The 21,712-nt window shown below is 59.5% G+C and overlaps 1 protein-coding gene across 7 annotated transcripts; it reads left to right on the top strand.

The window, feature by feature from the left end:
* The first annotated feature begins 48 nt into the window (after nt 1–48).
* RELT (RELT TNF receptor) lies at nt 49–21,161 on the top strand. Of its 7 annotated transcripts, none has more exons than XR_001889664.1 (12): nt 49–214; nt 12,770–12,839; nt 14,203–14,277; nt 14,408–14,574; nt 14,797–14,876; nt 15,870–16,127; nt 17,490–17,570; nt 17,890–17,971; nt 18,147–18,404; nt 18,756–18,954; nt 19,113–19,302; nt 19,602–20,681. XR_001889664.1 is itself a non-coding variant. In XM_017894435.1 (11 exons), the coding sequence occupies exons 2-11, from the start codon at nt 12,795–12,797 to the stop codon at nt 19,158–19,160; spliced, it is 1,293 nt and encodes a 430-aa protein (XP_017749924.1). In that variant the 5' UTR covers nt 49–214; nt 12,770–12,794; the 3' UTR covers nt 19,161–21,161. The 7 variants fall into 7 exon arrangements, 5 of the variants coding, with proteins under 5 accessions (XP_017749924.1, XP_017749926.1, XP_017749929.1 ...); XR_001889663.1 differs by having other exon boundaries at nt 19,113–19,712; nt 19,852–20,681; XM_017894435.1 differs by having other exon boundaries at nt 19,113–21,161.
* Nucleotides 21,162–21,712: the final 551 nt, after the last annotated feature.

The raw sequence follows: 21,712 nt of genomic DNA, 5'->3' as shown, positions 1-21,712 counted from the left end.
GGGGTGAGTCGGACCGGGGGCGCAGCCCGGGCTCTGACGTCGGGGGCGGGGCCGGCGGCCGTGACGCGCGGGGGCGGGGCTGCGCACCTTCCCGGCCCGGCCGGCGATTCATTCAAAAGCGCTCAGGATACGCGGCTTACCGGGCACTAGCCGAGCCGGGCCGGGGCGCCGAGTCGAACAGGGAGCCCAGCTGGAGCTGCCGCGGCGCGGCCAGGTAAGGAGGGCGCGCGGAGCCGCCATCCAGAGTCCGCTCCCCGCGGCCGGGCCAGCGGGATACTGACCCTAGAGGCGCCCCCTGCCTCCCCGCATCTCTGAGGAAGTTCGCGGGCGCGGCGGATGCTGCAGCCCTGCCGCGCGCCGCCCCCTTACTCCCCCAGCCTCGCGTCCTGTCCTGGCGCCTTCCGCGCACCGGCCCCCCCCAGTCTCCGAGCCCCGGGACCTGCAGGTCCTCCGACCGCGATTCTGGGCCGGCCCTGCGCCGTGGCTGTCGGGGGGCGCGCGGGGAAGCAGCGGAACTTGCAATGTGAGGGGCCGGTGGGGCCCGGAGCGGTCCCCGGCCCGGGAAACTTGGACCAAGACCAGGTTGGGGTGCGGACTGGACGGCGGCGCCTCGGCGCGGCTGCGGCGCGGGGCGGCCGAGGGGGGGTCTGGACGGTGTCAGCCCGTGACTGTGGGTGACACGGCGCGTGAGGCGGCCTGGCCAGGCGAACGTGTGGCTGGGACACTGGGCGGTGACGCCGGGCCGAGCAGGCGACACAGAGGGGCTCTGTGTGTGGGAGACAGCGTGTGTGCGTGTGTTGTGAGGGAGAGACCCGGGGTCACTGGGGTCACGAAGTACGTGGCCTGGGGCGTGACCGGCGCAGGGCCAGGGCCACCCGTTACGGTGAGTGTGAAATAGAGGGAGAGGAGACCAAGTGACTGAGAATGAGCCAAGCTAGCTGGCGCCATGGTGTGCCTGTGGGGTCAAGTGGTGTCAGTGTGTGTGTGTGTGTGTGTGTGTGTGTGCGTCTGCACCTAGGGCGATGATGAGTAAGAGGCAGAAGGAGGAGAGACCGGATGTAGGACACCTTCCAGCAGATGGGGGGTGATGAGGAAGTTGGGGAACTAGGAGACAAGGGGTCTCCAGGGCTGTCCCCACGAGGGCACCCCTCAGGAGTTCAGCTTAGTGAAGAGATGGACCCTGACGGACGTGCCCTGGCTGAAGGAGAGAGCCGAGGATGGGCAACATCTGGTGGGGTGGCCCAGCTGGCAGCAGGGAAGGGGCCCTGTGGTAGTCTCAGCGTGCCCCCGCCTACCTGCACCCACACACCCACGCATCGAAGTCCCTACACCTGGCAAAGTTCGGCCCCTGTGTAATCTGTATTCTCAGTGGACCCAGGCACAATCTTGCTCTCAGACTCCCCCGGCATCCCCGCGCAGGCCTCAGTCTCCCCATCTGCACACTGAGGTGCTGGACTTTGAATGGACTGTGAATCATCACTTTGGGATCCTCTATTGTTTTTGGGTCAACCGCCTGTGTTCCCCCCACTGCAGTGGGGGGGTTGGGCCAGGCTTCTCTTGGGGACACAGTGGCCCAGGGTCTGCACTCAGGGGCCACTGATAGGGTTGGAAGCTCAGCCTTCTCCAAAACTGGTCAAGGAAACATTAGCCTCCCACCCAAAGGCTTCCTGGTCCTCGGTCACAAAATGGATCGATAGACAATGTGGATCCCAAATCCATAGACATTCACTTCTCTATGTGTCCTTTCTTCAGTTCCTTGGGTTGGGGAGAGTGGGGAGAGACTTGTTCCCCGGGAGTGGTCTCTGGTCTGGGAGGCTAAGTTCTTGCTGGAGAGCTGGAGCGGGGCCCTTTCGCCATCTGGGCAAGACCCTTCTGAGGCCCCTTCTCCCATATGGGGCCTGTGGGGTTCATGCAGGGTGGGGTGAAAGCTGTGCTCCCTAGTCTAGGAGTGGGTGGCACTTGCTGTAGGATCTGGAAGTTCTGTCTTCTGCTGTTCTCGGAAAATGCTGATTGCATTCTAGGGATGGGGGACAGGGTCGGGGACAGTGTCAGGCACTGTTCTGAACACTTCGTGTTCTGTCTTGTTGAATCTTCTCAGTGATTCTGAGATGTAGTGACTATGTTTCAGAGAAAGGAACTGAGGATCAGAGAAGCAAAGTGACTTGGCCAAGGTCATACAGAGTCAGGACAGTGCCAGGGCTGGAATTCAGGTCTTCTGACCCCAGAGACCTGTGGGATGCTGAGAGAGAGGATCACCCACCTTCCTAGTAACCGCTCATGGCTTTCCTGGGCTTCTGTCTCTCAAACTTGGGCTAGTAGGTGTGGCCTTGCCACGGTGTCCCATTGTGAGTTCTAAGTATGATGTGTGTGTGTGCACACATGTCTGGAACACTAGGGATGGGTGGGTTACATGGTCTTCCTGTTCCTCCCCAGACCTCACTCCCAACCAGACATCATCAGAAAGACCTGTCCCCTGCCTTCTAGAGCCTGGACCTGGCTTTGGGAGTGTCCCCATGGCTTTGAAGAGTTTGTGGAGTTAGCAGCACAGCTTAGGGGTAGCAGGGAAAATTGAGAGTCCCAGGTGACCTTCATCATAGTTGAGAGGCCCCCTCCCCTTCTTTGCAGTTGCTCTAGAGGCATTTCCCCAAATCCATCTGCATGTTGTGGTGGGGAGCAGACAGGGAGTGACCTTGAGCTGATCTCTACTCTCTCTGGGCCTCGGTCTCCCTGTTCTTCCCAGAGACCCCTTTTGGCTCTGACCACTGTTGCCACTTGGCCAAGAACTGGAACTGGGGATCATGGTGTCTGTCCCACCGTCCTCTCTGCAATGACTGAAGCTGTGCTGCTTGGGGCTGATGAAAATAGCTGTCGTGGTCTCTAGGGGCTGAGCCCAAGTTATTTCCATCCTCAGCAATGAGGTGGAAATAGCTTAGGGCCTGGGAGGGGGAGCAAGAGGGGAAGGGTTAACTTCTCCTTATCCCAGCCTTGAAGGAGGCCCCCAGCCTCAGCCTGTGCCCTAGCCAAGCCAAACCTTTCTGGGAACTTGGGCCTCTGGGGATGACAGTGGGGCCAGGCTGGGTTTCCACGTGTGGCCACAGTTGGGACTGGTGTGGTAGCTGCTGGAGGGAGAGGCCTGTGTCTGGCCAAGGAGGGGAGACATTGAGGGCCAGTCAGCACCTGCCGCTACTCATAGCGTCAGGTGCAATCTCATTTCACAGAAGGAGAGACTGAGGTTCTGAGAATTCAGGGACTTACCCAAGGTCTCCCAGAACCTTCACCCTCCAGACACGGTACCTGCCTTCTGTCCTGAGTTTGCCATTCTGTGTCTACACTTTCCCTGGCGGCTGGAGGTTGGCCAGCACTGGAAGCAGGCCCAAGACACACCTTCCCGACGTCTGCCTGCCTCATATTCCAGCTCCGGCCTTACCATCCCTGCCCAGGCTCTGGTTCCAGCTTCTCTGCTTCCACATCGGTTCTCCCACACACTGCCAGAGTGACCTCCATAAAGTAACTCTTGCTTTTTGCCTGCAAAGTATAGTTCAAACTCCTCATCTGGCATTGAGGCCTTTCCTTCCAAGGTCTTTCAGAATTTACATCTTCACCCTTGCCTCTCCTTGCCAGATACCTTGTCTGCCTTGCCTTTGCTTTTAAAGCTTCCCTCTTTCTAGAACGCTCTTGGCCATTCAGAGTATACCCCTGCTCCACCTCGCCCAGGAAGCCCTCCCAGCCCGAAATTAGTCTTCTTTGTTGCGGGCCACTGGCCAGGTGTCCTCCCTCACTGCTGGGGAATGAGCACAGGTTTGGGGTACCTGTGGGCACTGCATGCTCAGCTTGGTGGGGCCAGTGTGGCCAGCAACCCATCCCCTCCCACTGCCATCTCTGTGCTGGCAAGGCCTCTTCCTGAGGATGGGCAGCTGCCCTAGGATCCTGGCACCTGTGTGCTGGGAGGCACCGGGAGATTTGCACCCAGGTCTCTGGTGCTCACCATGACCTGAGGCAGAATGTGTGCTGGGGTTGGGGGCAGAGACTCACGGTCACTCCTGTGGGTAGGGGGCAAGTGTAGTGCTTGCCATGGTCCTCAACATCTTGTGTCAGTAGAGGAAACTGTCCCTGCTCAGGTCCTGCTGTGCGCCAGGCCCTGGGCCCAGCATTTCCTCACAATAGCACTCACCCGGGCCCTCTCCTTTCCAAGTTGGTATGGGGGAACCTGGACTCAGAGAGCAACCCTAGGCTGAGTCACGTGGCCACTCGTGTTGGAGTCAGGCACTCCAGATCCCGCCCAGCCCCCAACCTGGTCTCCAGGCAGGAGGTGAGGGTCGAAGGGTTTGTCTGACAATTCTAACATTAGTTTCTTGAGAAGGGCCAGGCTGGTCAGTACCTAGTTTGGCTGGGTGGGACCTGACTACCTCTGTTATGGGGCCGGCCCTTCTGCCAGGTCAGCAGGAGAGAGGACCAGAGAGGAAGGGGTTTTGCTTGAGATCACCCAGCAGGGCGTGTTTGGCGCCATTCCCCACTCAGGATCGATGGGGGAGCAGGGATGTGGTCTCTGGACAGAGAGAACACCCACTGTGTGCTGAGCCCGTGTCTGTCTGGGCCTAGGCTTGGTGCTGCTGAGTGGGGCTGGGGTGGCAGAGAGGACAGAAGCCAATGCTGCATCCCTACTCTGCCCATCCCTGGGATTACGGCCCAGGAGGCTGTCACATCCTCAGCCTTATACTCCTGGGGGTCATCATTCCCTCCAAGCACAGGCAGGGAAACCAAGGCCCAGAGAGGGGAGGCACTTGCCAGGCCCCAGTGTCACTGGGATCCAAACCCAGGTCTGCTGGCCTTGAAGACCAGAGTTCTTTCCTAGGCCATCCTGGGAAAGATGAGAGCTCTATAAATAAACTGCCCATGTGGCTGTGAGCAAGTGCCCTGGCTAGTTGTCACAGACAGAGGGGGACAGCGGGGACCTCTACAGCCAGTTAGAAACAGGGTCTGAGTGTGCGGGTAGAGAGAGGAGTGGGGGCTTCCAGAGGAGGGACCTGTGCTTAGCCCAGTGCATGCCCTGTGAGGAGGAACAGTGAGAGGGGAGGACGTTGGCCACCCACACCACCGGCGTGCTGCGTGTCTGGCCTCCTGCACGCACCCAATCCCTCCCTCCCTCAAGGAGCCTCAACCCTTCTAGAGGAGTCAAGGGAGACTGAAAACTGATGGCGGGGTTGAGGGGTGGGGAGTCTGGAGAGGGGAGGGGGCCCCCTTGACAGGGAGGCTGGGGAGGCTTCCTGTAGGAGGGGATGCCTGGCCCAAGGCCTGATTGTAAGAAGAGCCCCTGTTGCCTGTGAACACTGAGTCCTCCACCACACCATGAGGTCAGCTGCACTGGCGCAATTGGGAAACGGGCTTGGGAAGTTGGGGCTGGGTTCCTGACTGCTGAACTACCCCTTACCTTCCTGACCGTGGCCCTGGCTGGTGTGGGAGCAGGTGGATGCAGGCCTGCACAGAGGCTGGGACATGGGCACCCAGGGCCCTCCCAGAGAGCCCGAGGCCCCTCTACTCATGCTGCCAGGATTTACATGGAGTTCCCCAAAGCACTCTTGCCACACCCACGCCTCTGGGTGACCTTGGCTGGCTGTTGCTTGGTCCTGAGCTTGGGTTCCTCTGGCACTAGTGGGGCTGTGTTGAGAGCCCTCAGTAACCCATAAGGCAGGGACTAGCACCCCTGTTTGCCGAGGAAGACCCTGAAACTCAGGGAGGGTAAGTAACCTGCCCAAGGCTGCAGATCCACAAAGGGACAGAGCCAGAGTCTGAACCCTGGACTCTGAGCTGCTCCAGGGCCCAACCTTGTCTCTTCCCTGCCCCATCACTGCGCATACACTGACCCCAGTCCTCAGCATAGCTCCACTGGGTAGGACCTGACCTGGGATGGCCCTGGAGGGGTGGGGGAGGCCTCTTTCCCCAGCACCCCAAGTCTGGGGTGAGTTGGAGAATGGGGCAGACCAGGGCTGTGGTCTCCCCCAAGTCCCTCCCAAAGCCTCCGCCCAGGTCTTCCAGGTCAGGGTGATTGGGGGCAGGGCCTATGCTGAGCACATTAGGGACTCGGGATCAGATTTATGGCCGGGGCAGGTGGCAAAGGTGGCTTCTTGGAGGATGTAGCAGAGCATGAGCTGGATTGCAGTGAGGTGTCCTTCAGCACCCCCAGACCTGTTGCTGTCCTGTCTCTGGGCCAGGGTTGGCAACACAGGGCTGTCCGTGGTGCTGAGAGGTCAATGGTGGACCCGAAGCAGTGGAGATGCCAGGCCTGGGTGGCACAGGCAGGGGCCGCCTGCCAGTTGCCCCTACTCCAGGGTAGGTAAACCTCATCTCCTTCAAGATGAAGTTGTTACAGGCTACCACTTGGCCTCTCTGAGCCTCAGTTTCTTCCCTGTGAAGCCTGGAACAGTGTCTTTGAGGGGTGAGAGCCAGCTTACAGTGGGAAGCGGACAGGCAGTAGTGCTCAGTGAGGAGGGTTAGGGAGCCCCCTCTCTGCCAGAGATAACAGTCTGGTCTCAGACATCCCTCCTCCAGCCCCAGAGTCGACCCAGGAAGTGGGGTGAGGATTGCACCTGTACCATACCCAGACTGGGAGGAGCTGGGTGGGCCAGGTGTGGCCACCTCAGCCCTTTTCTTGGCCTCAAGGGGCCAATTTAGCCCCCTTAGCCTCAGCCCCACCCCATCCACCTGAGCCACTGAAGCCCAGGCCCGGTGGCAGCCAGGAGGTCTGAGGTGCGGAACCATGCCCAGCTTCTAGGGGGGTGGCTGAGGGTGGGCTGGGGAGCAGCTGCTGCCTGGCCACGAGGTGGTACAGGATTAGGGGTCTAGGATTTGAGGGGTGCATACCCCAGTGTGGTGACCTGGGAGCTCATGGCTGCCCAGGCCTGTGGGAAGGGGCGGGAGTGGAGTGCCCTTCTCACTGAGTGGCCCTGAGCCAGCCTCCGCACATCCCTGGGCTCCCAGCAGCAGCCCTAGTGAGCTGGGGCTCCACCCTGGGACCTCTTCTTCCCCGCTCTGGGAAGTCCCAGACTTCCCCGGTCTTCCTGTCTCTTTCAGTTCCCAGCTCCCTTTCCTGCCGGAGCTGGCACAGACTAGAACAATATGCAAATGAGTATAGATGCAGGCAACTCCTAAAGGCCCCATGGGATGGCGGTGCAAACAGCACCTTCTCCTGGGGCCCTCCTGGGTCCTTAGTAACAGACCCTCAGTTGAGCCACCTACTGGGTGCTACTAGCTTGCTAGCCTCCACCATCAGGTTGGCAAACACTGCAAGGACGTTTACTATGTGCCAGGTCCTGGGCTAAGTTGCAGGGTGAAAGAAGGCAGAAAAGAGACAGTACTGGGCTCCATTCCTCCTTCATCTCTTACTGGCTCTGTGACCCCCACCAGTGATCTCCCCTGACCTCAGTTTGCCCAGCTGTGAAACAGGAATGCTCAATTCTCCTGCAAGTAGAAGCAGCACAGGGCTGGGGTCTGTTCTTTTCCCCGTGAGTGTGGAGGAGGGAAAGCCACCCAGCGTGGTCACTGCCCTACTTCAGCCCCAGTTGCCAGGGAACCGCTGGGCTCCTTGCTAACCTGGATTTCTCTGTTGATGGGTGGCCTTTGTCTTCTTGCCTTGGGTGCGGCCACCACCAAGGGAGGCCTGTGTCCAGCTGTGTTTCCAGGCAACCCTAGCCTCTGAAGGCCAGAGGGAGGTCCACAGGCTCAGGAGCCACTCTCTGGGAAGCAGAGTAGCTGCCTCCCCACCTGCCCTGCTCCAGGTGGGCGCTGGCCCCCACCTCCATCTCCTCCAGTGTGGCCTCTCTTGGCAGGCAGCCCGGGGAGTCTGCTGAGACCGAACTGTTCATTCTTCTCCCTCCCCTGCTTAACCCTTCCAGGCTCCCATAGGCCCTAGGGGGAAGTGCAGGCTTTTTGGCAGGCAGCTGAGCCTTGGTGTGACCTGAGCACTGCCCACTAACCTTCCCAGACTCCTACCGTCTCCTCCACCCTCCCGCACTCCAGATTCCCACCAGGGCGAACCCAGCACCACCTGTGTACCAGACTCTGCGCCAGGCACTGAATGTAAAAAAAAGTTGTGTGCCCTTCTCCTCCACATTCCACACGTAGGGAAACTGAGTCACAGTGAAGTGTGGGGAATGCTTACTCTGTGCCAGGCCTGTGCTGAGTACTTAATGTAATTCTCTCCTTTCAGCCTCAACACAGCCCTCTGCAGGCGGGCCACAGAGCCAGTGCAGGACAGAGCAGAGCAGGACTGCACCCCACACTTTGTATCCCCAAGTTAGTCCAGGGGTTCAGATCTGGGTTCTGACCCACCCCAGCCTCTGGGCTCCTTCCCCCTCAGCCTGCTCACTGGCCCTTCTAGCTTGGCATAGCTGGGCTCTCTACCAAGAGCGCCTTTTCTGCCTTCTCCCCCAAATCAGCCCATACCCGCCTGGGTCGGCACTGGGCATGGAGCAGGCAGCTCGTAGTGGGGAAAGGGCTGGGTAGTGGGATCTGCATGGCACCATGAATGCTGAGTGGGAGGTGGGGGTGAGGGTACTTCCAGGAGGAGGTGACTTTGAGCTGAGCTCTAAGGAAGAGTGGGTGCTGGCCAAGTGATGAGGGGAGAGCAGAAAGCAGTTGCAGTGTGTGTGAGGGTGGAAAGCACTCAGCATGGCAGGTATGTGGGTGGGGGAGGTTGGTGTCGGTGCGTCAGGATGCCATCCTGAGGGTGGTGGGAGCTGGCCCAGGGCCAGGGCCAGAACTGGGTGTCAGGGCACCTAGGCTGCAGGGCGGGACTGACCTGGAGGTCAGAGACAGGGCGACGGGGCAGGAGCAATGGGCGCAGGCCCTGGGAGAGCTTAGGGACTGTAGGGAACGGGAGGGCCCCGCCTAGGGGAAGGGGAGTGGCGTGGCAGGGCCCAGGTGACCCCAGCGAGCTTCAGTTCTGGGAAAGGGGAAGCTGCCTGTGGCCTGGGCTGGTGGCACAGCTTCCTCTTTCCCTGAGGCCTCCGGGGCTGCACCTCCCTGGGGCTCCACCGCCTATGGCCTCAATCACAGTCTGGGCCCTCAGCTTGGGGCCCTGGCCATGGCCTTTGCTAGATGGCTTTTCTCCAGGGAATTTCTGGTTCTCATTTTTCGGGCATTTTTTTGGAGGGCTGAGTCTGAGGAAATCCTCCCCGCCTCGTGAGCCTGTTTGGAGGCCTCCTGCTTCAGACATGGGGCTGGGTGTGGAGTTTTGTGGCAAATAAAACAGACGTCCCTGGCCTCACTGCTGTCTGGTGGGGGAGCAAGGAATAAACAAGTAAGCAAACAAATACTTAATCACAGCCCTCTGCCAGCAGGGCAGAGGAGAAGGGCTGTGGAGAAGGAAATCCCATGACCTACTTTAGCTTCATTACCTCCTTTAAACCCCATGACTGGCTGGGCATAGCGGCTCACACCTGGAATCCCAGCACTTTGGGAGGCCAAGGCCAGAGGATCGCTTGAGCCCAAGAGTTGGAGACTAGCCAGGGCAATGTAATGAAACCCTGTCTCTACAAAAAATAAATTTAAAAATTCAACCAGGCATGGTGGGGCATGCCTGCAGTCCCAGTTACTCAGGAGGCTGAAGCAGGAGGATCACTTAAAAGTTCAAAGTTGCAGTGGGCTGTGATTGTCCATCCTGGACAGCAGAGTGAGACACTGTCTCAGAAAAACAAAACAAAACAGAAATCCCCCAAAAACTTCGTGACAGCGTTGCCAGCCAGATGAACATCCCCATCTTGTAGATGAGGAAACTGAGACCCAGTGATGTCAAGGTCCCACAGGGAGTTGGTGGCAGTGGAGACTGGGCCCCAGGCTAGGAGACATGGGAGGAGTGGCCTCTAAGCTAAGTTCCTTCTCTGCTCCTCCCTGGGGCCCCTCTTCCCCATCCACTGTGGCTGGGTGTGGCTCTCCTCTGTCAGGCATCAGAGGCTCTGGCGCCTCACTGACTGCCCAGCCTTCAGGGTGAGGCAGAGGTGGATATGGGGCCTTCACAAATCCCCTCGCAGCCGAAGGGGCTTCCATCTGAACTGTTTTTTTGGTCACGGTTCCAGGGCTGATTTAGACAGTGGAGGCCTCATGGGGCAGGGGGTAGGGGTGCTGAGCAGCAGGTGTGGACATGTGTGTGCACCAGGCCTTTCTACCTGACTGGGCAAGTCCAGCGGGGGCTCAGTCTGGGCTAAGTGTGGGGGCCGGGCAGCCAGACTGGAGTAAGTGCTGGTTTGGGGTAATGAGGAGGTGCATAATAGGTGCATAATTAGAAGGCGCAAGGCCCTAGGTGGCAGTGTCTGTGCGTGTGCTGGAGTGGGCCCTTGCTGGCTTTGAGTCTGGGCCTTTGGACCCTGCTTTCCTCCTGGAAGGTTCTAGATCACACAGCTCTGCATCTGTCTGCAGATAAGCAGCTACAAAGCTGCTTCCTGTGGGCTCAGGTCACCTAGCAGGTGCCACCCGGAGTCGGGGTGGTTATAGGGCTCTCTGCTGTGGTTGTTTGGCCTCTTTTCACCCCCGCGTCAGCCCTCTGGGCCTACCTTGGGGACATTGGAGGGCTGCTAGAGCCGGAGGCTGGGCTATCGGGTTGCCCCTGGCTTTGTTTTTTTTTTTTTTTTTTTTTTTTGAGACGGAGTCTCGCTCTGTCGCCCAGGCTGGAGTGCAGTGGTGCGATCTTGGCTCACTGCAACCCCCGCTTCCCAGGTTCAAGCGATTCCCCTGCCTCAGCCTCCTGAGTAGCTGGGATTACAAACATGCACCACCACACCCGGCTAATTTTTGTATTTTTACAAGAGACGGGGTTTCAGCATCTTGGTCAGGCTGGTCTTGAACTCCTGACCTCGTGATCCACCTGCCTCCGCCTCCCAAAGTGCTAGGATTACAGGCGTGAGCTACCATGCCCGCCACAGCCTGCCACCCCTCCTCCCCCACCATCGGGCTCTGTCGTACATAGTCAGGCCTAGTGGGGAAGTGAAGCCTGAGGACTCAGGGCTCATGGTCAGGTCTGTGGGTTAGATCCCTCAAAGGACAGGGGAGGGGCCATGGGGAGACAGGCTCGAGGTGGAAGCTGGGCCCTGGCAAGGGGACAGGACACTTTGGGGCAGAAACTGGAAGGAAGACTTGTGACCAAATTTGAGGAAGGACAGGGGGCCCTCCCCAAATGGCCTGGGGGTGCCATTTGTTGGGTGTTGACTGCAAAGTGTGGCCTCCACCCTATACTGTGGCCCTACCTTCTCCTGTCCCTGGCTTTCCCCTGAGCTGGCCTGGGACCCAGAGTGGTTGCCAGTGACCTGGAGAGTCCCGAGATGATGTGACCGCTGCCCACTCCCTCCCCTGAGTGTAACTCAAACCCTGGGCCCTTCTGAGGTCTGCCAAGAGGGAGGGTGGGTGGACAGATCGGTTTCTGGGCTGCTATTCTAGGCGGGAAGGCCGGGCTGCCTACAGGGAGAGGGCTCTGAGTGACCTGGGACCTACCACAGGAGGCGCTTTTCTCACCTCACTGGGCTTGGAGTCACAGCGGGGGGCCTCAGCCTGCGGCGGCCCTGAGCCAGTGGCTGGGTTCCCAGGCTGCCCCTGGGCTTAAGAGGCTGTGTGTGACCTGAGGAGAACAGCTTCCCTCAGCCTGGTGTCCCTGAAGCCAGGCCTCCAGGGAGTACACAGCGGACTTCCTTGCTCTGCCACCATACCTTCTGCTGTCTGATGTGAGTCCTTTGTCCTGCTGTGTCCACCTCATCCACTGGCTGAAGGCTTCTCCAGAGCAGGCCACCATCACCTGGGGGCCTCAGTCTCAGACTGGTGGGCCGTGGCACCACCATGGATATTTCTCTGAAGTATCACGCACTGCACTGCCACTCTCTTTTGTTTCTTGGCACTTACCACCAGCTGGCGGGGACACCTCTCTGCTTGCAGTTGGGTCTCCCCTGGGCTGGAGCTCCCTGCAGACAGGGACCTTATCTGTCTTGTTCATACCGATTTCTCCAGTGCCCGCACGCAGTAGGTACTGGAGAGATGACAAAGACAGAGCACTGGCTGCCATGACCACCCCAGCCCCATAGGTCTGCCCGGGGCAGAGCTGTGGCCAGACATGTCCCAGCCTCAAGGCAGGAGTCAGCCTCCCTGGAAGAGGTATGGACAGTGGCCACGCGGAAGGACCAGGACCTAGATGGGGTGGGGAGCTGTGGGAGCCAGACCCACTTTGGGGAAAGCTTCTAGAGAAGCTTCTGGAAAGAGAGGCCTTCGCATTGGGCTTTGAAGGGTAAAGGAAAAGGCCTTCCTTGGACCAGAAGCAGCAGGAGTGAAGGCAGAGGCCGGGCATGCTTGCAGACCTGTGAGGAGGAGGCGGTGGGAGCCTGAGCCTGGAGCACTGGGCTGGAGTGTGGAGGCGGGCTGGGGTGTTGGGTGTTGGTTGCAACCCTGTCATCAGGGACACAGGCTACCACACGCACTTCCTTCCCCTGCTGATGCCTCGGGGCACCTGGCAGTTTAAGGAAGGGGAAGGAAGCCCTTCCTCCTCTGGGAAGTCTCCCAGCCTGCAGAGCCTTCTTCCTGCCTTCCTGCCTGTGCTGCCCTGTGAGGCCGGCTCCCAGGCAGGGCAACCCCATCTTGGGGACTTGGGGGTGTGGAGCCGGCAGCCCTGGGCTCTGCCTGCTCAGCAGCACCTTGCCCGCTCCCCATGAGTCCTGTTATCCTGGAAGTGGTGCTGAGGGGACAGCAGCTGCCTGCCTGTCCCTGCCGCTCAGCCGAGCCTCCTCTCCATCTGCCCTAGGCCAGCGACCACCAGGGGCCTGAGGATGAAGCCAAGTCTGCTGTGCCGGCCCCTGTCCTGCTTCCTTATGGTGAGTTGGGGATGGGCCCTGGGAAGGAGAAAAGTCGCACCCTCAGCCCTGCAGCCCTCCAGCAAGACGGTGCAGACACTCCCCGGGAACCCCATGCCAGGCAGGGCTCAGTTACTCAGCTCTTGAAGAATCTGAGGCAGTCGGACCCTAGGAGGCACCTCTGGGCCCACCCAGGCTTGTCAGGGAAATGGAGGAGGAAGGACCTGCTGGGCAAGGCAGGCATGGCTGAGGGCAAGATGCCCGTTGGCACACAGGCATGAGAACAGAGCCCAGCCTGGAGGGTAGGCTGGGCACCAAGAGGAAACTGGGCATAGAGGGCTGGGATTCGGACCCTGAGAGCCATAGCACCTCAGATGCTGGGGTTCAAGATCTGTATTGGTCTAGGGGGTCCCAGATTCCAGGTCCCAGGATCATAGGATCAGGCCAGCTGCCTGGAGCTTCTGGCGAGTCCGCATTACAGACTTACAGCATTTGGGGTCTGCTCTGGGGCCCATCTTTTTGCTGTGACGCTAGAAGCTCAGGGAGGGCAAGACTTGGCCTTGGGCCTTGCTAAGGGTTGCTCCATGTACAGGAGGCCTTCCAGCCTTAGCAGGTGCTGGGAGCCGCTCTGGGGTCTGAGGAGATCCCTATTCCATCTCCAGGGCAGCTGATGGTGGCCCCATCCAGCCTAGGCCAAATTGGGGGACGGAGGTCTCCTCCCGGAGGGATTCGGAGAGGCAGTTCATTCCTAACGATGGGAAGCAGAGGGAGCTCCTAGTGAAATGGGCTGGGGACACACACTGAGAAGACGGAGCTTTCCTTTGGGATGTGTCTCCCTGTTTGGGTGTGTGGATGTGAATGGGGTGGCCTTGCGTCGAGGGGAGCTCGCAGAGGAGGATTGGGTCCTGGAGACTTTCGCTGAAGGGAGGGCCCAGAATAGGAAGCGCCACCTGCCGACTTGGCTCCAGGGATGATAAATGAGGCTGGTTAATGATATGCCCAGCTGTGATGGGGGCAGGGATGGACCCAAGGCGGGAGGAAGGGGGGCAGAATACCAGAATACGAGAGAGGATTCGGAAGCATTTCCTCCTCATTGTTCTGGTTAGCTGGAAGGGCTTGAGATCCTGATGTGGCCTTATCTGGGGTTTCCAGAGCCAGATGTGGCTTTCTCCCTCCCCAGGTACTGGCCATGCAGCAGGTCTGGGACAGGACAGGTTTTCCTCAGTGTGAGGGATTGAGGTTAGAAGAGTGTGTCCCTGAAGCCCGGGTGGAGTGGTCAGTGGTCCTCACCAGTGGGCTTTCAGGAAATAGGTGGGGGATAGATGACCCCAGAGACCCCACACCCAGCACTTTCTGCCTCTTTCAATGCCTACTGTTCTTCCAGCTGCTGCCCTGGCCTCTGGCCACCCTGACATCAACAACCCTTTGGCAGTGCCCACCTGGAGAGGAGCCCAACCTGGTGAGCATTGCCCTGCCCTCCTACCTGTCCTGGGAGAGCCCTGAGGGCCAGGGGCAGAGTCCTGTGCCTGGCCCCCCAGGGGTCCTCAGACTTGGCTCCTGGCCGTGCTCTCACCCTTTACCTCCCACAGAACCCAGGTCAGGGCACATTATGCAGGCCCTGCCCCCCAGGCACCTTCTCAGCTGCATGGGGCTCCAGCCCATGTCAGCCCCATGCCCGCTGCAGCCTTCGGAGGAGGCTGGAGGCCCAGGTGGGCACGGCAACTCAAGATACACTCTGTGGAGACTGCTGGCCTGGGTAAGCCAAAGGGAGTGCGGGGAGGGCTCCTGGCTGGGTGACTAGGACTCTGGATCCTGGGGTCCCAGCCTTATTGTGTCCTGAGCAGGCCTCAGTTTTCCTATCTGTGAAATGGGATGGGGCAGGACCAATGAGGGTGCCTGGAAGGAAGGCATCTAGCCTTTCCTAAGGATAGTGTTTGGGGAAACTTCTGGGCCTCAGTGGTATCTTCCCTCCTCGCAGGTGGTTTGGGCCTTGGGGGGTTCCCCGTGTTCCATGTCAACCGTGTTCCTGGGCACCTCTGGGTACTCATGGCTGTGATGGTGAGTGGCAGACTGGGGCTAGGACTGGTGCAGGTGTATGTGCGGGAGGGGGCCAGTGAGCTGGAGCCCAGCAGCCTCTGCAGTGTTCATGTGGGGGCAGTGGGGTCCTTCTTCCAGCCCAGGGCAGGGCGTGTAGCCAAAGGGTCTCCAGCAGGGCACAGTCAGCCGCTCCCCTGGCTGTTTCTGTCTACCATGCTTCCGAGTGGCAGAGAGCATCCTGCAGGTGGCAGCCACAGCTGGGGGCTGGGGACTCACATGCTGACCTGTCCCCTGTCCCCTGTCCCCATCTCCTCAAAGAGATTCATGCCAGCCAAGTGCAGTGGCTAATGCCTGTAATCTCAGCACTTTGGAAAGCCAAGGCTGGAGGATCACTTTGAGACCAGCTTGGGCAACACAGCGAGACCCTGTCTGCAAAAAATAAAAATAAATTAGCCGGGCGTGGTGGTGCTACTTGGGAGGCTGAGGTGGGAGGTTTGCTTGAGTCCATGATTTCCATGCTGCAGTGAGCTGTGATCACACCACTGCTCTCCAGCCTGGGCAACAGAGTGAGACCCTGCCTAAAAAAACCCATGCAGATGAGTGAGTGCAGGCACACACTCACATACACACACGCACCTCCTCCCACTGCTGAGTCAGTCACCCCTGAGGCACTGGATTCATGGCCAGGCCACAGGGAGGCAGATCCCATCTCCCTGTGCTCAGGCACGTGCCCTGTGTGCCGTCTCTTCACTCCCTGACCCCAGCGTGAGGGGAGGGCGGGGCTGGGTGTCTGACCATCTTGAGGAGGCCTGTTCAGGACAATGCTTAGATGGCCAGAAAGGAAAACAGGAGGGCAGCGGGTTGACCTTTGCATCCCCAGCATGGCGGGGAGTGGGCTGCCCTGGGTGCATTGGCTCTCCTGCAGCCCCCTCTGACTCAGGCCCTGGGCCCCTGTCTCTCTGTGTTTGTATCACTGTCTGCCTCTTTCCTGCCTCCATCGTCTGTGATGCTCAGCGTGGGGTCGGCGGGCCCGACGTGGCGTGGAGGTGGCAGCAGGGGCCAGCAGCAGTGGTGAGACACGGCAGCCTGGGAACGGCACCCGGGCAGGTGGCCCAGAGGAGACGGCCGCCCAGTACGCGGTCATCGCCATCGTGCCTGTCTTCTGCCTCATGGGGCTGTTGGGCATCCTGGTGTGCAACCTCCTCAAGCGGAAGGGCTACCACTGCACAGCGCACAAGGAGGTCGGGCCCGGCCCAGGAGGTAGAGGCAGTGGTGAGGCCCGGCTGGGGTCCAGGTGGGGAGGACGGGGGCATGAGCCCAGCCCCAGCTCCACTTGAGGGCTGCCAGCAGAACCCTGCCTGGCCTCTGGGGTCTGAGAGGGAGAGGCCTGGGAGGTGACACTGCAGACTGACAACATGGGAGGAAAGGTGAGGGGACAGAGGTGTGGCCGTGGGGGCAGAGCAGAGGCGGCACAGCTGGTCAAGGGGCTTCAGTGGGATCCCACCCTGGGTGAAGCCTTGCCCAGATGTGGGGATCTGGACTCTTTGGAGGCCACAGTTGTGTGTATGGTTCCAGGGTCAGATGGCCTTGGAGTTACTCAAGGTGACCTCTGACCTCTGGCCTGCAGTAGGGGGAGTGCCCTGTGTCAGGAGGGCTGGCAGGGCAGCTGTTCTGTTCTGGGCAGGCACCACGAGGGGCTTGGGTTTCGGTCCCAGGCTGTCGTTTGAGTTACAAGGCCTGGAACCAGAGGGACAAGCATGTGCTACCACCTTCACCCCCAGGGCCCCAGGCCCCTTTCCTTCTTCCCCACACCATCACTCCCCTGCAGGCAGGGGCCCATGTGCACACACCCTCCCCTGGGCCCATGGGATCCTGTGGTCACATCATGAGTGAAATGGCATCTCCCTTGCTAGCACCCTGGGCCGTCTGGGGCTGGCATGGGAGCCAGAGCCCCTTCTAAGTCCTGACACTGAAGTCTGGCAGGCGCAGGAAGGGGACAGGATCATTAGGCTGGCAGGAGGGAACGTGGTGACTCAGGGCCATTTTGCCTGGGACTGCACTTGTTTTCCTAGAGACTTCCTTTAACTGCTGGATGCTGCCTCGGTGCAAGTCCCAGGAGCTCTGTTTGCTGCTGGGCCCAGGGTTGATCACCGTGGCCCATTCTCACACTCTTGAGATTTGGGCCCAAAGCTGACTAGGGGCTCTCATTTAAATTGTTACACAGACAGGGCACGGTAGAGAGGCCATGGAATGGCAGTTTGCTGTAGATTTGGGGAGTTCTGGATAGGGTGGCAGCCCACAGCTCCCTGAGGCTGAGGAGACAATGCAGACCCAGTAGATGCTGATGCACCGCCCCCTCCTCTGCCCAAGTCAATGACTGGAGTTCACGTGGCCCTGAAGCCTGTATGCACCCGGGCTGTTGGTGCAGGAAGCAGTGGCGTTGAGTCGTGAAGGTGATACGGGCTTCTCTGAGCCTGGATCCCACATTTGCAGGGCTCTGGGAGACTTGTCACCTAAACGCACACGCTCATGGCCCTTAAGAAGGCCAGGGGTGCCCTCTGCTGGCAGACGTGGTTTAGCTCAGGAGCGTGACTTCCCCCTCTTCCCAAGGATCAGGGCCCTTGTCTTCCCCAGGAATCAACCCTGCCTACCGGACTGAGGATGCCAATGAGGACACCATTGGGGTCCTGGTGCGCCTGATCACAGAGAAGAAAGGTGAGGAGAAGATCTGACCCCATCCCAGTGCCCAGGAGAGGAGGGTTTCCTCCAGAAGCCTGTGAGGCAGCTGCGGTGGGCAGGGTACCCCCCTGCTCTGCCTTCCCTGCCAGGGTGCCTCGAGCAGCCTGGTGCTCTCTGACCCAGGAGTGCACACCTCTGCCTCCTATAATTGCCTGATGAAGTGGGAGGAAAAGGTGCACAGCTCCGGCTGGGAGCGGTGGTATGGAGGGTAGGTGGGGGTGTTCTCTGCTGAGGCAGGTGGTGGGAGGCACGTCCCATATGGCCAGAGCGAGGGTCTGACTGCAGCTGCCCACAGAGAACGCTGCGGCCCTGGAGGAGCTGCTGAAAGAGTACCACAGCAAACAGCTGGTGCAGACGAGCCACAGGCCTGTGTCCAAGTGAGTGGGCTGCTGGGAGATGACGGGGCCAAAACCCCATTAACCAGCCTGCCTCCTGGGGATCTCCCACTTGGGTCTCCCTCCTCAAGTCACCCTGTTCCCTCCACTGCCTGCTGGGGTCTCCTGCCCCTGGCCTGGCCTGGCCTATGGCCACTTCTGCCTGTGCCCCCTGCAGGCTGCCGCCAGCGCCCCCGAACGTGCCGCACATCTGCCCGCACCACCACCACCTCCACACCGTGCAGGGCCTGGCCTCACTCTCTGGCCCCTGCTGCTCCCGTTGTAGCCAGAAGAAGTGGCCTGAGGTGCTGCTGTCCCCTGAGGCTGTAGCTGCCACTACTTCTGCTCCCAGCTTTCTGCCTAACCCGACCAGGGTTCCCAAGGCCGGGGCCAAGGCAGGGCGCCAGGGCGAGATCACCATCTTGTCTGTGGGCAGGTGAGGTGGGCACAGACACAGCAGGGGCAGGTAAAGACGTGACAGCCTGGGGGCCTGGAGGGGGAGGCAGGGCCCTACCTTGGGCCCTGAGCACCCTGCTCATCGGGAGCCCTGCCCTTATTGGGCCTCTCTGGGCAGTGGGGGTGGCCAGAGAGATCAGGACTTCCCAGTTCCGCTGTGTCTCACATGGAGCCCTTGTGTCCCTAGGGCAGCATCTTGGCCCCCATGGCACCCGGGCCTTCAGGCTCAGGCTTTGGACCATGAACTTGCTGTGTGACCCCGGGCACGTGCTGCCTTCTCTGTGCCTGGGGATCCCCGCTAACGGGGATGATTGCCCCACTCTCCTCACAGGTTCCGCGTGGCTCGAATTCCTGAGCAACGGACAAGTTCAATGGTGTCTGAGGTGAAGACCATCACGGAGGCTGGGCCCTCGGCGGGTGATCTCCCTGACTCCCCACAACCTGGCCTCCCCGCTGAGCAGCAGGCACTGCTAGGAAGTGGCGGAAGCCATACTAAGTGGCTGAAGCCCCCAGCAGAGAACAAGACCGAGGTGAGGGTCAAGGAGAAAGGTATCTGTCAGCACCTGGGCCAACCCTGACCAAAGACGGGGCAGGGGTGGAAGTGTGGTGGGCCCTAGGCAGGGGCCACTTCCCTGGAGCCAGAAGCCAGCCCCTGACTCAGCTCTGACCCCTCACCCCTGTCCACCAGGAGAACCGCTATGTGGTCCGCCTAAGTGAGAGCAACCTGGTCATCTGAGGGGCGGTCTAGTCTGAGGACACTGTGGCCCTGCCCTGGGAGGTTCTGAAGGCTTCCTGGAGGAGGTGGAGCTGCAGCTGGGACTGTGAGAATCGAGAAGCAATGGCCCAGCAGATAAGACAGCAAAGACCAAGGCCTGGAGGTGGGAGTGTCCGCCCCAGTGAGGAGGCAGGTGGCCGGTGGGCACTGTGTACAGGAGCAGACCGAGCCCGCCCCGGCCCTGCTGCCAGGTTGCTCCCCTGCGGGATGCCCCGACCCCCGTGCTTGCCCTGGCTGGATCCTAGGAGCCCATGGGATTCTCTGTATCATCAGAGGGCTGGGCTTGGCAGAGGGGAGGGGCCCGTGCCCGTCACCCTTGGCCCCATTCCTTGGTAATTAGCCACACCCTTGCCTCTGTACAGGGCCCTAGAGCAGATGTGCCTCCCCCTCCTCTTCCAGCAGGTCTATAAAGGGAAGGGGGAACAGAAAGTCCTGGGCTAGGAGAATGAATCCCTGGGTCCTAATCTTGGGCACGTCTATGGCCATCGCTGGGTCCACTTTTCTGACTATGAAGTAAGGAGAGACGTTCTCAGTACCCAGGGCCTCTTCAGCTCTTTGCGGGTTCTGGGCTGGGTTGTGGGGGGCTGGGGAGCTGGGCTCTACCATCCCTCCTATTAGTAGCTTTATCCAGCCCCGTTTTTGCTGCTTCCAGGGCCTCTGCCTTCTAGACCCCAACGGGGCTGTCCACCCATGGCTCTGCCTACAGAAGGGGCTTAATGCATGTGCCTGCCCCTCCCCCAGCTGTTTTTACTGAAACTGAAAAAAACAGACTTGATCCCGGCAGGACTGTGATACAGAGCCCTAGCCTGCCCAGCCGGCCCCAGGATCTCAGGAGCTTTAGGGAGAAGAGTGTTGGTGGGGCTGGAGTGCACCTTGGGCCTCAGTGGTTTCTGCGTCCCTGTGGTGCCAGTGCTTCTGGGCAGTGCCGGTGGCTGCCAGGCCCAGCCCTGACCTCCACTCTGGCTCAGCAACCTGGTTATTTATGTGGGGCCGTGCAGGCATGGGCCCCACTGCCTGTCCGTCCTGTTTCTCTTATTTATTGAAACTTGCCGTTGCCCTATCCTTGTGTCTCCATCCCCTTCCATGTGTTGAATAATAAAAGGTGGGAAAGTGCTGTCACGAGGAGCTCTTTTTCTCTGTGCCCTTCCCAGCTTATCTGCCTGTTCCACTTGTACCTGTCCAGCCCTGCCCTGTGTTGGGCACCGTGGCAGGCTGCCCTCCCCTCGCAGTTCCTGCACCTCAGCAGCCGGGGAAGCAGGGCCCAGAGGAGACCCATCAGCTCATCTGGTTCTCACCAAAGCCCCTAGCTAGAGGCAGGGCTGTCCCACAGAAATAGTGTGAGCCATAGATGTGACTTTAAATTTTCTGACAATCACATTTCGAAAAGTAAAAAGCAGCAGGTAAACTTAATTTTAATATATTTTTTAACCAGTCTATCCAAAATATTTTCATTTTATATAAAATCAGCATAAAAATTGTGAATGAGCTGTTTTTGCTTTTGCCTTGAAATCTGGAGTGTATTTTACACATCTTGATTGGAACTGGAATATTTCAAGGGCTCCATAGCCATGTGGCCAGCAGCTACCACGCTGGTCAGCGCAGCACCTGAGGAAGTGCACTGTGTGGAGCCCGGGAGTTGAATGGGGGTGAGGAAGATGTGCGGGCCAGGGAATGTGTTCCACAGAGAGGGACAGCATGTGCAAAGGCCGGGCACCAACACATAGTGGGCACCTGGGCCTTATGCCAAGGACACCAGGGAGCCTCCAAAACATTCAGCTCCTGCTTGGCCAGTGTGGAGAGGAAAGGAGCCACAGGAGTGGGTGCCACACCCAGGTGAGACGGAGCCTCCGTCTCCATCTAAGATTCCTAGGGCAAGCTTCCAACCCGGCCCACGGGCCGCATGTGGCCCAGGATGGCTTTGAATGGGGCCTAACACAAATTCATAAACTTTCTGAAAACATTATAAGACCTTTTTTTTTTTGAGATGGAGTCTCGCTCTGTCGCCCAGGCTGGAGTGCAGTGGCGCGATCTCGGCTCACTGCAAGCTCCGTCTCCCGGGTTCACGCCATTCTCCTGCCTCAGCCTCCTGAGTAGCTGGGACTACAGGCGCCCGCCACCACGCCCGGCTAATTTTTTGTATTTTAGTAGAGACGGGGTTTCACCGTGTTAGCCAGGATGGTCTCGATCTCCCGACCTCGTGATCCGCCCGCCTCGGCCTCCCAGAGTGCTGGGATTACAGGCGTGAGCCACAGCGCCCGGCCCATTAGGAGATTTTTTTGCTTTTTTCTTTTCTTCTTAGTTCATCAGCTATTGTTAGTGTTAATATGTGGCCCAAGACAATTCTTCCAAAGTGGCCCAGAGAAACTGAAAGATTGGACACCCCTGTGCTAGGGCTTGGTAATGGGAAATGGGTCAGGGACTTAGAGCCAGCTGGGTGGGGCAACAGGAGCAGTCCTGGGGGCACCTGTGACACAGCCGTGGAGGATGTCCCATGCCATCTAGATGTGAAGGCC

The sequence above is a fragment of the Rhinopithecus bieti genome, unplaced genomic scaffold, assembly GCF_001698545.2.
Source record: "Rhinopithecus bieti isolate Rb0 unplaced genomic scaffold, ASM169854v2 scaffold_21412, whole genome shotgun sequence".
Lineage (NCBI taxonomy): Eukaryota > Metazoa > Chordata > Mammalia > Primates > Cercopithecidae > Rhinopithecus > Rhinopithecus bieti.
Note: the sequence above shows the minus strand (reverse complement) of the source record. Positions and strands in the feature narration are given on the sequence as shown.